At 39.5% G+C, this 16,736-nt stretch overlaps 1 protein-coding gene across 1 annotated transcript in view; it reads left to right on the forward strand.

Annotated features, from left to right (window-relative positions):
- The first annotated feature begins 5,666 nt into the window (after positions 1-5,666).
- neurl1aa (neuralized E3 ubiquitin protein ligase 1Aa) overlaps positions 5,667-16,736 on the forward strand; it is a 52,001-nt gene continuing 40,931 nt past the window's right edge. The window contains exon 1 of the mRNA XM_063010387.1: positions 5,667-5,719. Within this exon, the coding sequence (XP_062866457.1) occupies positions 5,686-5,719 (34 nt within the window). The 5' untranslated portion in view covers positions 5,667-5,685. The remainder of the gene's footprint in view (positions 5,720-16,736) is intronic.

Raw genomic sequence — 16,736 nt, forward strand, 5'->3', positions numbered from 1 at the left:
TGCTGCTGATCAAAATAAGCCCGACCGACACAGACAACCTTAACAGCCGTGTATCCACAACCTGATCCAGCACAATTCACTCCCCACAATCCAGCACTTAACGATGCGCACGTTCATGCACTAACTGCAATCTGCACGCCATGTGTGAGGCGGAATGCCAGGCCCGACCGCACCGTGGCTCAGGAGAAAGCGGTGATTTCATTTTGATCAAAGTCGCCGTGGTCTGGCTCGGAGCCTTGCGGTTTGTTATGGCTTCTACCACTACTCTAATTGTTAAAAGGAAAGGACGGCTATGGAGTAAATATTATTGCTAACCTGATTTCGGCGCAACATTTTTTCTGCGTCATCAGTAACGGCAGAATGCGCAACTTTAATTAGCCTTAATTTTTTTTTAAAAAGGTGGTTCTGAACGTTTTGTATGGAGAAATGTATGAAGTCGGGATGCATATGGGCAATAATTTGGACCTAGTTCCCGGCACCAAAAAAAAAAAGACAACAAAAATGAGATATTCAAAACTCATTTAGAGTTTTGGTCTAAGACTAGTATCTTACTCGATGCAAATTTGCAAATGCTTTAAGCTAAACAAAATTAATTCCACATTGTTAGTGTGAAGTGTTTGGTCGTTTCCATTTGCCCTGATTATAATTCCTACATTGCTTGCATCACTCCTGCCCTGGCTGAGGAGAGCTGCAGAGTATCACACACTCTCTTAGACGCATGTAGTCACTGGCCACTTCTTTTTATCAGCCATATAGTAAAGGGAGAGACACGCTATGCTGCTCTGTGATTTCCCCCACCCCTCCCAGACGACATGGCCAGGCAACAGAGGTTGCATTTGCAGCAGCAATGAGGAAACCAGTTGACCTCATTCTCTCAGGTAATTGTAACCTGACGCCCAGCAAGGTTGATAGCACAGTTGAGAATGATTTACCCAAGCTTTTAGCTTTTATTGATCTTTGTAAAAAAAAAAAAAAAAAAATCCTAATTTGATGCCTGCAACACATTCCATAAAAGTTTGGACAGAGACAATATAATGACCAAAAAAACCCATTTTGGAACTTTCTGCAGGTATACAGGTATATATATATAATACCAATGGATAGTAATGGATAACTTGTTCCTGTGTCACACTGTTCAAGAGCACTACAGTAAGGAAGGCAACATCAGGGCAGTGATGACAGGTAAGGTCAGGACTCTAATTCAGGGGGGTCACTTTCTCATCAGCCTTGCTAAATAGGTCAGACCCTGGCATGTTCACATATAGAAGAAGAAGACTTCCCACAATGCAATACAGGGTATAATACAAAGCTGTTTTCCTGTGGGAGCTAATAACATAGTCTAATCCAATAACATCTCTACTAAGTATTGAGGAGTGTCTGATGTGTCATACTGTGTCATACATATTTGAAAGTATGAGGTGTATGTGTAACCATTTATAAGCATTTAAAGCTTGTGTTGAAATAAAATATAGGCTTTTATTATTTATTGATACATGCTGCTGCTCATATTGGTGTGTACAAAGTGGGTTCAGGAGAAGGTAAGTGTCATGTAACAAGGTCATGGGTAAAGAAGATCGCTGATGGAAAACAAGCTCCGTTAATATCTGACTAAGCTGCTAGTTGCTGAGTCAATATATCTGTTCGCTTACTGTAAAATACTTAGATTACTAAGACTTGGATTGTGTTTTCTACAATTCTTTTTCAACCCAATAATAATTAAATTACATTAAATTATTTTGTAGTGGAAATATTAAGCTAGGACACCAGACCAAAAACCTATTGGACAGCCCATTCCAAAACCATGGGCATTAATATGGAGTTTTCCACTATTTGCAACTATACCCATCTACTTTAATCTTGGAAGGCTTTCCACAATTTCTTGAAGTATGACTGTGGAAAGTTGTGCCAATTAATTAAAACACAATTTGTGCAATCAGGCACCAATTGGTTCACATTTTTAATGAGGCTGAGGTCTGGCATTTGTGCAGACCATTGAACAAACCATATTTTATGGACCTCAATTTGTGCACGGGGCACAATCATTCTAAAACAAGTGAACATCCTATCCTAGACTTCCTAATTAAAATCATATTATTATATAAATGCTTTTTTTTTTTTATATTCCTTTTGGCAATGGGGTTGGCAAAGACACCTGAATTAAGTAGTTCTTAGGAGTGTCCTCATTCTTAAGGCTGTATAGTGTATAAAATCTGTATAAATCTTGTTGTCTCTGATTCTACAGGCCAGAGGGTCATCAGGCAGTCTGATCATATGACCAAACTATGCCAGTTGGTTATTTGCAATCTTGCATTAAGAACTTTCTTTTTTGCTAGTTCTTTTAGATAAAACTGACTGATAATCTTTGTAGTGTTTAGCTTCGACCTATTGCTTGCAAAGCAAAAGTTGCAAAGTTCATTTTAAACTTAATCATGATACCCTATGTTATTTGGGTGGGTTGCACCTTGCAAGAGAAGACCGAGGTGAAACACTGCACCTGTAAAAATCCTCCATGCCCCCTCTGCTGCCCAAAAATGACAAAGCAGGAGGACAGGACTCTCACGTAACTCATGTGGCTTTGGACCGGCCCTGAAAGTAACTTCCTTGCACCTCCTAATTCTTACATGTTACCAATTTATCTGCTTATTGTGGAATGTTTTAAAATGGTGAAAATGGAATATTTTTAACTGGAACATTTTTAACCCTCAACATTCATGGAAATTACTTCTTTGTCGATTCTTGGTTAACCAGTTAATCATCAGCATCCCTGATAAATATTTAAGTAGCTGTCCTAGCATTGATTACACAATTTGTACATGGAAAGGAGAGCTTTCATTCTCTCTTTAATACCAATGATATTAACATGCTAATTTTTGTGCATAATACAAAAATATTAACAATATATTGTTGGCACTTAATTCACTGGGTAGATGGTTGTTGATAAATTGTGTGTAATAACACTTGTGCATAATATGAGGCAGTATAATGGCACATCAGCCAGAGGGCTGATCTTAACCCCACTGAGCATGTAATGAGAACTTTAAATTTTGTGTTAATGTATGCACTATTCCTGCATGCTATGTTGTACATAATAGTAGTATTGTAGTACACTATTTCTGCATACTATGTTGTGCATAGGGTGTGGCGCAGATAGTGTTACACTATTCTTGTAAACTGTTGCTCACTGAGATGAGGTGTTGATAATGGTATACTATTCGTGTGTACTATGTTGTACAGTAGGATGAGCTCTTAATAGGGGTTACACTATTCTTGCGTACTATGTTGTACAGTAGAATGAGCTCTTAATAGGGGTTACACTATTCTTGCGTACTATTGTGTAGAATGGGGTGTTGATAATGGTACACTTTTTACATATGTTGTACAGTAGAATGAGTTGTTAATAATGGTACATTATTCTTGCGTACTATGCTGTAGGGTAGGATGAGTTGTTAGTAATGGTGCGCTATTTTTGCATATATTTTGTGTAGCAGGTTATTGTGCCCATAGTAGTACACTATTCTGGCATACTATTTGGTACAGTTGCTTGAGGTATTTGAAGCAGCTGAATCCTAGTGAGTGGATCGATCCAAATATCGATATTATTGATACCAACGTTGGTATTGGTATCTGATCGATACTAGTGTTATGGGATCGATACTATTGTTTTACTTTTTCTCCGCTACATTCAGCACGTTTCTCCCATTTTGTCAGAAAGTAAAGACCATATCTGTACAGACTCAGCTCTACATCTTACATGCACACCTCGCACCTCCCCTCCTGCTCTGCTGTGTTTTGTTGTGGTACCGTCACGTTATTATGTTGTTAAAATCTTAACAGACATCAGAAAGTTGGTAAGCATTGGAAGATTGTACGTTTTTATTATTTTGCTTAGCAATTTTATGGAAATAATAGTGTAAACTATATGTACGTAAAGTACAGCACCTTACGCACATGAATCGGAGCATGCGTAGTGAGGTTCTTATTCCGTGTTTTGGTGAATGAGAGCTCTTTTCTTTTGACTTTGTGCTTATAAATATAAACAGAATAGCATCTATTTTTTATTTTCAATTAACAAGGGCACATGTATTTGGTCACTATTAAAAATTTACAGATGTATTCACCCAGCAAACACAACTATGCGTTAGCTGCTTGGTGGTGATACGCCATAATGGTAACGTTGTGAGAAAGTAAAGCACCGGAAACAAGAAACTGTACTGCTTTAAACAACTGAATTTATTTACAACCCTACTGAGAGCAGCTGCTTACTAAAAATGTGTGTATTACAATAATACACTTAAAGTCATGAAAATTCATTCAGATTTAGCAATTTGATGATGCACAGGGGCGGATCTAGAAAAATATTTATGGGGTGGCGAGAGGGGGGCAGGCATTTTTGAGGGGTGGCAACATATGGCAGACGTATTTATACTGAATTTAATCACAGTCATCACAGTTTGAGGAGAAATAGTATGTACACACTACAAAAGGGCACGGGCTGCCATTTACAAACTCATACAGACAAACTTAATCTCATGCAATCAATGTCTTGCATTTAAGGTTTCATGTGAAACAGTTCATATTAGGAATAAGTGACCATACAATGTGATCTCATTAATAGGAGATAGAAGTATGGTAACACTACTGTAGGTGGGGCATTATCAAAGGAAAGGCATTAAGGTAAGACACAGGTGATGAGTGGCAGATGTGTGAGAGGGAAAGCAAACAGTTTTTGACTGTGTCAGAGTGGCAGCGTTGCAAATTGGCCATAACTTTTATTTTAATTTGTTGCTGCCAACTGGGGTGGCAGCAGGGGTGGCAAGGCTTTCTTTTATGGTGGCATTTGCCACCTATGCCACCCCGGTAGATCCGCCCATGATGATGCATCTACCTTAATTATTAAAAAAGTATCGGTATCGATAACTATCCATCCAAAAAATAAATAAATAATACGTGGCCACGCCTTATTAACTCGTGGGAACGAGATAATTAAGTCGTGGCCAACACTTAATAAGGCGTGGGAACGAGATAGTTAAGTCGTAGCCACCACTTAGTAAGGTGTGGTAACAAGATCCTTTTATTTTCACAGCTTCAATCATACAGAATCGGATATATGCTGTAGGGGAATTCATGTACATGGCCCTAGATGATCACACCATATTCAACCGTTTTGAAGTCGTGGCCAGGATCTCGTTCCCACGCGTTAATAAGGCGTGGCCACGCATTATTTTATTTTAGGGGATGTCACCTTAGGGGCTCCGTAGATATCGGCAATACTGGCCCTGTATTTACTTGGTATCGGATTGGTATACCACATTCTGCAGTATCGCACACCACTATTGGCATACTACTCTTAAATCCTAGCAAGTACACAAGGATGAGCTTTTGTGTTGACTGGATGCACAATTAGGGGGCGTGTCTAAGCTCGGAACCGCCTTTATGCAAATGAGCGTGGAGCGTGCGCGTATGAGCGCAGTGAATGAGTGAGTGAGAGAGAGGGGAGCTGCGGGAGGAGTGTCCACTGTTTACACTCAGACCTCTCTCTGTATGTATGAGTGACTGGGTGAGTGGGTGCGTGTATATTTGTATATACGCCTGTGAGACAGTGAATATGCGGTCGGTGTGGAATTGTTGCCGCTGAGACTATTATAATTAAAGAGGACGAGCGACAGGAGTGAGCGGTGTGCAGCCATGGGAGGCCAAATCACCCGCAACGCCTTGTACGGTGAGCGAGTGACCGTTCATTTATGATACACCTCGCGCTGTTTATCCTGTTAGACTGAGCTGATTGGAGAACATCACTTAATTACTGTAAATTGTTCTTATTTCAGCGTTAAACATGCGAGTGTCGGTTGAGGCAGCTGTAAATGCGTGTATTAATGCTGTATGGAAGTGGAAATGTCACAAAAGACCGAGTGAAAGGGTTATGTTGTGTATGTAAACGTGAACCTGTATGAAAATACAACATTCTGTCACAGACAGGTATGGTCATGTGACCTATTCTGTTAGCCTGACCTCTTATATGTATTTAAACCTTTATTGTATTCAGCAGACACTTTTATCCAGAACGACTGTCTTCAGAACGTGACAATACAATGAGGGGTAAGGGCTTTGCTTAGGGGCCCAACAGTGACACTTTGGGAGTGGTGGGGCTTGAACCAGCAACCTTCAGATGACCAATCTAGTTTGTTGACCCCTGAACAACTACAGCCTCTAAACCCTTCATTCCTTACAAAGAGAAAGCAAAACTGTAAGAGAGAAAGACTTGTTGGGACATTTGAAGGGGATTCCCATCCACACCAGGGCTCTACAGGTCAACTTACAAATATGGTTCTATTTATGATTTATTTTATGAGCTATACCCACCATGTCCATGCATTTTGTGGGCATACATTCACTGACTGTAGCCCATCTGTTGCTCTGTACTCAGAGTCAACCCCCTCTACCCTATCTATCAATGATCTGTCTTCCACCGACAGGTTATTTAGGTGGACTGTTCTCAGCACTGTAATGACACCAGAATGGTAATGCCATGACACACAAAGTGTGTGTTGTACTAAGATACGTGTAGGTGCAGCAGTGTTGTTGGGGTTTTTAAACAACCCATCGTCAGTGCTAGGATGAGAATAGTACTTCAAGCAAAGTGTAAAACCAGCAGTTTTTTATGATTAAGATAAGATAGCCTTTTAGTATCCCACCAGGGAAATTTGATTAAAAACTAATAAAAGGCTAGAGGAGGACTGATACACATTGCAGAAAATGTATTCATGTAATGTCATGTTTTTCCACCGTTTTATCCTGGTCATGGTCACAGTGGGTCTGGTTTTCCCTGAATCACTGGGTGCAATGCAGTAACACACCCCGGATTGCACACCAATCCATTGGATAATCCCCCCTTCAAAAATAGCTAATCATGTCTATATGTAGACACCCGACAGGCTGATAGCACTGCTGGAAATTTAAACCCTGAATCCTAGTGATTTCCGAGTTGTCTAGCATAAGAGACTGCTGCATCACCTGAGAGCACATTGCATACAATGTAAAAAATAACGAAATAAATAAAACAAATAGCTGTCGTTTTTAACTGTATGCCTCCAGTGTGTGCTGATGGGGTATGTGTGCCTAATAAAGAGACCAGTAATACCTGTGCATATTACCAGGTCATAAATAATCTATAAAGTTACATACAGGGTGGCTAACCTAGTAAAGTGGTTAGTGGGAGTATGTTTTTAGTAAACTTTAGTAAACTAATAAAAATACACAGGAAGCAGTGTCTAGTTGAAAGTTTATTTTCTGTTTACGAATATTGCATTGTAAACAACACAAAAAATGAAATTTAAAGTTTTACCTTATTAACATTTTGTAATTTTTGTAAGAATACTCTGATAAAGTATCCCTGCCACATATTAAATAAAAATTGGGACAGAAGCAATGATTAAAAACACCTGTTTTAAAACTTTCCATGGGTCACCAGGTGAATAGGTAACAGGAAAGCATGGACAGTTATGCAAGCATGGATCAGCCTGCAACTATTCAACCCCATACACAACGGGGTTTGATGCACTTTGGGCTGTTACACAGCCCCACTTCACCGCCTTATCACCTGTATTTCCTCCAGTATTTGTATTGCCTATTCCATTGCCGTAAGATATACCAGGGCCTGGTTCATTGTGCATTTCTGCCCTGCACCAAGTGCTTTAAAATAGGCTGCATTTTATGCATAGAGGATGCATTAGCCACTTTAGGGTTTAATATCACCATTACAATAATCGTGCAATTTGGGTTTGTGTTTCTACATCTTTTACCCAATTTTAATAGCAAAAAGAGAACAAAAGGCTCGATGTCTCTCTTATTCCGTATGTCTTTCTCTCTGCAGCTGTCTGGTCTAGGTTTAAATCCTATACATAAAGCACACAAGCATTAGCTCTAATTTAGTTGCTCTTGTATATCCGATTAGGCAAATGAGGTGTGTGTGCAGGCTGCAGAGCTCTCGGTGTTGAAAAATGTAGCTTATTTTCTTTAATGTGATGGTCAGTTTCCATCATGATTTACGTTCAGTTTAGGATCCGGGGCAGAGTGTCTGGTTGTATCTCTGTCTAAACGGGCATCTTTTTGCTGGGCTTTGTTCCAAGGCTGTTTAAATACAGCCTCCAACACAGTGTGCAGAGACGACCTACTGTCCAAATACAATTAGTCTTTCTCAGCAAGGTTCCTAGATTTAAGGCAGGTGGACACTAGAGATAAATGGCGAAGTGCAGGATAACAGCTGGATAATGAACATGACCAAGGTAATATTTTGTAAGACTGCACAGTGGTCTGGTCTAACATGGTTTTCCAACACAAGAGCAGAAGCAGGTCTCTTAAATGAATGGGTGTAATAAGGTCCATGAATTCGAAGCATGAAAGACACAGATGGCACAGAGTTTAAACTAAATCTGCATTATTGTCCCGGGCTGGATCACCCAAGCTTTACTAATGTAACATTTACTAAAGCACCATTTGGATTGAACTAGTATATTAGATGAACCCACAGCAGTTCTAGCTTTTACTGGTGCTTCTAATAGAAACAACAACACATTTAGAATGCTTGGGTGGCACAACTGCAAATTATGCTGGCCCATTACTGCTGGAATCCAGGGTTTGAATCCCCAGCAGTGCTATCAGCCAGCTGAGAGTCTACACAAACATGATACATCTGAGAATGGTGTTTCCCGACTGAACCAGGTCCACTGCGACCCTGACTAGCACAAAGCGGTTGCTAAAAATTAAATAAAATGAAATGAGGAACCAAAGTTAATAAGAGGGTCATCTCTGACCTCTGAGATACTGACCTCATCATCAGTCTGTTTAATGAGATATTGATTAGCTAAGGTCATGACACTACAGTAAAGGAAAAGCAATTCTGCTTTGGCTGAAATGTGCTATGCACAGCTAATTCTCTGCACAGTGTGTCATAAGTCCTTAAGCTATAATATTGAGTTGTTAGATATATAGAGAGGAACAATGCATTTGTTCTCCCTTCACTGCTCTGACAGTCTTTATTCTTCTGGTTAAGGCTTTTGTTTTGGAACATGATTCCAGGGATTCTCTCTTACAAGTTAAACACAGAGAATTGGTGCATTAGTGAGGTTGAGCACTTATGTAAAATAATAGGGTTTCACCACATATAGCATTCCAGTTCATCCCTTAGGTGTTGGTTGGGGCTGAAATCGGGGTTCTGTTCATTCCAGTCAATTTATTTCACATCAAGGTCATCAAACTATTTGATTTTAAGTTCGCTTCAAGCCTGAGAACATTACGATGCTGACCAAGGAAAGCGCATTCCCTAAACTGTTGATATTAAGTGAAAAGCACAGGGTTCTTTGTAGTCTTCATTCTACAAGACTCTGTCAGACTTTGCAATGGTAATCATGCACAGTTGTAGCCTGGCGGTTAAGTTACTGGACTAGTACTCAAAAGATCCCTGGTTCAAGCCTAAACACTTTCAGGTTGCTGCTATTGGGCCCTTAAGCAAGACCCTTAACCCCCAGTTGCTTAGACAGTATACTGTCACAGTACTGTAAGTCGCTTTGGATAAAAAGCGTCTGCTAAGTGCCGAAAATGTCAATGTAATTAAACAATCCTGGCATCCACCAAACCCAGGTTAATCCATCAGAATCCCAGATCAAGGTTCCTCAGTCAGGGATTTGTATACTATTGGAGAGTTGTTTTGCTGTTAGGGTTTTTGATAAATGTTCCAATTTATCAAACCATGGACAGTCATGCTAAACCAAGAAAAGGCCTTCCCTAAACTCTTGCTCCAAAATTGACAGCATACACCATCAGGCATAACATTATGACCACCTTCCTAATATTGTGTGGGTCCCCCTTTTGCTGCCAAAACAGCCCTGCAACTGCGATGCACTGTGTATTCGGACACCTTTTTATCAGAACCAGCATTAACTTCTTCAGCAGTTTGAGCCACAGTAGCTCGTCTGTTGGATCGGACCACACGGGCCAGCCTTCGCTCCCCACGTGCATCAATGAGCCTTGGCCGCCCATGACCCTGTCGGCTGTTCACCACTGTTCCTTCCTTGGACCATTTTTGATAGACACTGACCACTGCAGACCGGGAACACCCCACAAGAGCTGCAGTTTTGAAGATGCTCTGACCCAGTCATCTAGCCATCACAATTTGGCCCTTGCTCAAATCCTCACGCTTGTTTATTTTTCCTGCTTCTAACACACTTGCTGCCTAATATATCCCACCCACTAACAGGTGCCATGATGAAGAAATAATCAGTGCTATTTACTTCACCTGTCACTGACAGGTCATAATGTTATGCCTTGTCGGTGTGTAATTTATACTGCTAGATAGATCGATAGATCGATACTTTATTAAGGTGTAATAATTTAATTTAATTAAGGATTAAACTATTACACCTGAGTTTATTAAGTAGGAGGGGTTTCCGCAATATTCTGTAAATATTTATTTTGTGTAGTTTTACAGTACACACACACACACACACACACACACACACAGATGCTGTGTTTAGTACTGAGACCCTGCCATGACGACTCCAGTATGTTAGCATACTGTGACAGAAACATATGTGTGCAGATCAGGTGGCACCGGTGCTTGGTAACCATGTCTGGCTTTTTTTTTTTCTTTTGCCCCTTTTTTCCATAATGACTCACTCAAGCTTATTGTCCAGCAACACAAACGTGTGTATAACAACAGAACACACTGGCATATGGAGCCACAACAAAACGTCTGAACAGAAATACGTGACAGCGATGGCATCTACAGATGCGACAACACAGTTAAGCAATAAAACAAATCCGCACGGCTGTGATTCATTTGCACCCACTTTTGTTGAGCTGACTTATTGAAAGATGGTGTCTCTTCATTTTGGATCAAAACAACTCTAGCGTGACTGCCCTTCTTCAGTTCAGTGATTTTATACAAGCCTCAGAGCAGCAGACAATGACGCAACATTACGAATGGAACACTTGGACTTCATTTTACCAAACAGTGTTGTCTAAATGAGCGATCTTTTCAGATACCAACTTAATTGCTTACATTAATCTTTATTAATAAAGTGGAACCTTAAAACTCAATGTCAATTGGTTCTAGGAGTGGCATTGAGTTTTAAGGTGTTTTGTCCCATAAGGATGTATGGGAAAACTGTTAATGCATTCCATGGTCCCATGGAACTGCATATATTTTAGGCTAATGTAAAAAAATTGGGGTTGTTTTTGACAGTTATGCACCGAAAAGAACATAAGTATAATATAGGCCGCTCAGGTGGCGCAGCAGTAAAGTACGCTAGCGCCCCAGAGTTGGGGTTTCGAATACATCGTATCGAATCTCGGCTCTGCCTTCCGACTGGGTTGGGCGGCTGCATGAACAACGATTGGCTGTTGTTCAGGGTTAGGGGTAAAAAGTCGGATCATAGGTCCTCATAACTGGTACAACTGCGGCCCCTGCTGGCTGACTGATGGCGCCTGCACAGTGCTGAGGAATAATGCTGATGGGGGTGTGGCCCTCCGTACACAGTGTCGGTGTATGAACTCGACTTGTGCAGATGAAAAATGCAGTCTGTACTGACTGTACGTGCCGGAGGGGGCGTATGTCAGTCGAGAGGCGTCCTCAATCAGCGGTGAAGGGTCGAATCAGTATAGAGGACGCAATCAGGGTAATCGGACATGACTAGATTAGGGGAGAAAATTGGGGGAAAAAAGTGGGAAAAATTATATATATATATTATATTGATTGTTAAAAATCAATCAAAAATACAATAAAACCTGCACTTTACCTTTTACTTCTTTATTGTTGTCCTTTTGCCTCTTAATTAGTGGAGATAATAATTAAGAGAGGTTTAGTGTTTCTATGTCGTTCTTTTAATACATTAAGTTACATAATTTTTTTTAATGATAAGCGTTTTACACTCTCTCTGAAAAGATCATTATTACAATTTCTTAGAACCCCTGAGCTGTAACACAAGTTTAAAAGTGAAACAGTGAGGAAAATACAGCTGAACACAGATACATGTGGAGCTTTCAGGGTGAATGTGACTTATTCCACGCAAATGTAGATTCATCTCATGTTCGCATGACTTTTTACCACACCGCACAAGCCAAGCGCTGAACAAAGCAGCAGTCGTGCACACATTGAGTTTAAGGGAAATGTTGAGTTTAAGGGTACAAATCTCTCGACAAAGGTCATTGAGTTTCAAAGATTTTGAGTTTAGGGGACCACTGTATACACAAGTCAGTACAATCTTCTTTACAATGCATAATAGCTACCACAGATGCTAAGAGATGGGAAAATTTCATTCTTACCCCAAGTTCCTTTTAAAATAGAGCACTTCATGTAGTCCCCTTTTACCTAGACATGAACTTTCCTTTTCACATTTACAGTCATTTTTTATGTGTAATATTGCCATAATATTGTGCATGTGTGTTTTTGTGATTGATGAGGTGTCCTGACAGTGTATTTGCAGATCTGTTGTTAATTGATCTTAACAGATTATATTGCACAAAATTGGACAAGATGTTTGTAATGAATGTCAAATGATTTGACAGTGAATGATTCCTGAGGACCACTGAAATTACCATGTAATTGCTGCAGAGCCACAGACTATCACGCTCCCCTCAGACATGCATGCAGCGACCATGACCAGGATAAAGCGGTTGATGAAAAGGAAATGAAAAATCCCCATCATCCCATCAGTGTACCTACAGATAATCCTTTAACTCGCTTGTGTAAAACATCAAAGTTCTTCATGGGAAGTCTCGGCTGGGTCAGCAGACACCTAGAACACTGACAGCTTGTGTTGCATACCCTGGTCATTATTACATCACAATGTCTAAATTATTTAGACACCTTTGTCTGTCCTCTGTGGCTGATAAATAGCTCTCTGAAGAGCCATGTTTGTTCAGATCTGTTGCTTGCATCCAGACCAAAGTACACAAAGTTTTATTTATAGTGTTTACGACATAGTACATCATTTATCATGCCCGATTTTCCCACCAGTGCTGAATTTGGTAGGGTTTTTATATAGGAGCAGCTTTGTGTACAGCCACAGTAAACACCATTATTTTTGCTGGACTTAAAATAGAAGGCCACCATGGTGCTATTCATTTTGACACTGATGATGGAAAAATTTTCCAGTTTACATGTTGGAATGAGGTATTAACCTGCAGCGCAGTTTTTGTGCGTCACATCCTGTTTGCAGGGACAACATGCCCAGAGCATTGCAGTTTACTGTGGACAGTCAAAAGGAACTTTGTAACTGATCTTTCAGGAACTGTTCTGGGTCTGTGTGCATTGTTTACATTACATTGCTTTAGAGCCTGGAATTAATGAACTTACGATGGCTATGATATTCACATTTACTTTACAGCATTTACCAGACGCTTGTATTCAACTGTGACTGTATAACATCTAAGCAATTAAGTGTTAAGGGACTTGCTCAAGGGCCACACACTAACAACCTGGCAGTGATGTGGCTTGAACAAGCAACCTTCTGTTTACTAGTCCAGTACCTGCCGAGCTGTGTAAATAGTTTGCTTTATGCACACACCCAGACTGAATCAAGGAGTTTTAAGATAGGTAGCTCAGTGGTTAAAGTACTGGACTACTGATCATAAGGTTGCTGGTTCAAGCCTCACTAGCACCATGTTGCCACTGTTCAGTAACAATTGCAAGGTCTATTTGTATAAAAGCATCTGAAAATACCATAAATGTAAGTAAAGGAAATGATTACTCGACTGTTGCTTTGTCAAATGTTAATTCCATCTTGAGATGTGTCGTATTGTATGACACTGTTAAAGACCTGCCAGCCAGTCAGAAATGAGCATTTTCTGTACCCATGATGTAAGATGATATAATAATACTTTATTCTCCTGGTCACTACACTAACAGCATAGATGTGTGTGTGCTGTGAATTAGCTCAGAGCTTTGTGGAGCACTCAGAGGGGGGTCTGTGAAACCATGGCATTCACCATGGGAACAACTAATCAGACATGAGGTTGCTACAGCATTGCGCTTTGATCACCTGTGTGACTATTATGGATTGTGCCCTTAGCTGGTGCACAATTTTAGATTTCCTTGTGTGGGAACAGCTGCTGCTGGATTAGATACAGTAAAAATACAAGCCAGATTTTCATTTTCATACTTTTCATATGTGATTGTCACATTACAGCATTGGGTTGTTCATAAGTGAACACAATATTATAATGTTTATGAATCAATGCCCTTGGTTAAAAAGTCTGTCCAGGATGCCAAGTCCATCAGACTCATCTTAAGGATAAATAAATCAAACAGGATACACCTGACCACAATCTGAAGTACAACAACAAAGGCTTGTAATGAAGAGATGTGGTTTTGTGTGTGAATAACTAAAATAATCTTTTTGCTTTGTCATTAGGATTAATTAAATGTAGATCGAGGGGTAAAAATGGCAACTATATTCATTCAAAATTAAATCCACAACACAACAGCACCAACAGTCAAGGGTTCTGAATACTTTCTGAACCCACTGTAACTTCTATAAAATTGTACTGTCTATTAAACTGTAACTTTCTTCCAAATGTTTTTGTCTAAGAAAATGACAAGCAATAAATAATGTCATTTTATTTAAGAGGTATTTTTATTTGCTCCATGTGTTACTCATTGAGTTTGATCTTTTATACCTTTTTTGTCTAAATAATTTCACAGTGATGGTCGTGGCAACTATATATTTATTCAGTGTGTGTTTGCGGTTCGACGTTATATGATATTCTTCACTCTTACGTTAGGGTATGTCAATGATCCGGTTTCAATTTGAGTATTTCACATGATTAGTACTTGAACTGTTGTTATGCTCCAGCTTGGCTTAGGTGGAAAAAAGTTTGTATTTGTGCAAAATCTAAATGTAAAAAAGCAATAGAAAAGCATTTTTGATTGTTTAGCTTCTGGAACACAACAAAAGAACATATTTTTTATTTATATATGCGAATGTGTAGTCAGTACAGCGTAGATTCTTAAGTCTAGTGCCTGTGAGCTTGTGTAGAATAAAACTATAATACTATAATACACTAATGGGTGCTCGGGTGGTGTTGGACATCTAGATAGACATTGTGTTGAATAACATTATTATATTATAATACACTGATGGGTTCTCTTGTGGTGTTTGATATCTACATAGACACTGTGTATAATAACATTATTATACTATAATACACTTGTGGGTGCTCGGGTGGTGTCGGGAGTCTACATAAACATTGTGTAGAATAACATTATTATACTATAATACACTTGTGGGTGCTCGGGTGGTGTCGGGAGTCTACATAAACATTGTGTAGAATAACATTATTATTCTATGATACTCTTGATGGGTGCTCTTGTGGTGTTGGACATCTAGATAGACATCGTGTAGAATAACATTATTATACCATAATACTCTGATGGGTGCTGAGGTGGTGTCTGAAATCTACATAGACATTGTGTAGAATAAAATTATTATATTATAATACACTGATTGGTGCTTGGGTGGTGTCGAACATCTACACAGACTTGATTGGCTATGCCTAAGGTGGGGGGTGGTTGAACAAATATTGTAATGGCAGCAGAGAATATTTAGATTCCATTAAACTTAATCCGCTGATCACTGACACTGTGTAAGAATCTAAAAGAAAGAATAGAGAGCAATGTGAGCAAAATCACTATGATTAAAATGCATCAGTGGCTCATTTTTGCACCCTTATATAAGAGCCTTCTGCTGTACCATATTTACTCGGTGAAATGATAGGTTGCCATAGAAATAGAAGCACTACTAGGATGCCTTCCTGGCAAAAGATTGTGCAGTTTGTGTTTCTGCAGTGAATGTACCAACACTCAATTACATACTTAGTGACACACAATTAATGATAAGCCATGAGCACTCATATGAATGTGCTGGGTAACATGCTCTCTCTCTTTTAGGAATTTGCAAAATGTGTATTATTTTCCCCCAACAACGTATTTCTATTTCTATAAACATTGACTCTTTTATGACTTTTCATCTTGCCAGAAGAGCATTACTGTGATCAAGCATTGATGTTGGATGATAAGGCCTGGCTCGAGTAGTTCAAAAAGGGTCCACATCATTTTGGTCTCATGGTGCACATGTTTACTGAATTTAAAATGAGAAATGTTGTTTAATGTTTAAAATAGGGGGCATCCAGAATAGTCAAGCGACCAGTTGTAGTGTTTTGGGGAGGTGTGAGGAAACTGAGAAAACCCACACAGGCATGCGGAAACCATGCCAAACTGAAGGTGAGATTTGAACCCAGGTCCCAAGGAACCTGAATATGTGTAGCACTTACTAGGGATGTAACGATACACTCGACCTACGATGTGATGCGATTCACGATACTGGGTTCACAGTACAATTTTTTCCCGATTTTTTTAAACTGAAATTGAAAACAAATTATGACAAAGTTTCCTTTTATTATTTCTCTTTAAAAAATAAAATAAAATACTGCATTTGTGATTATCTTTTATTTATCTAAATAAGGAATGCCCTTTTATATCTGAGGTAGGTACAAACTATGCAAAATAATTTTGAATTAAGTCAAATTTGGATGAAAAACCCCGAATTTGGCAGCCAGGCGTATAGCGCCAGTGATGTCAACCAGGTGAGGTGTATAGCACCAGTGCCCTCTGCTGTTTCAAGTGAATATCGATTTATTTTACATGTCAAATCGATTTGAATCGTGGAATTTTTGAATCGATT

This window comes from Trichomycterus rosablanca, chromosome 15 (assembly GCF_030014385.1).
Source record: "Trichomycterus rosablanca isolate fTriRos1 chromosome 15, fTriRos1.hap1, whole genome shotgun sequence".
Lineage (NCBI taxonomy): Eukaryota > Metazoa > Chordata > Actinopteri > Siluriformes > Trichomycteridae > Trichomycterus > Trichomycterus rosablanca.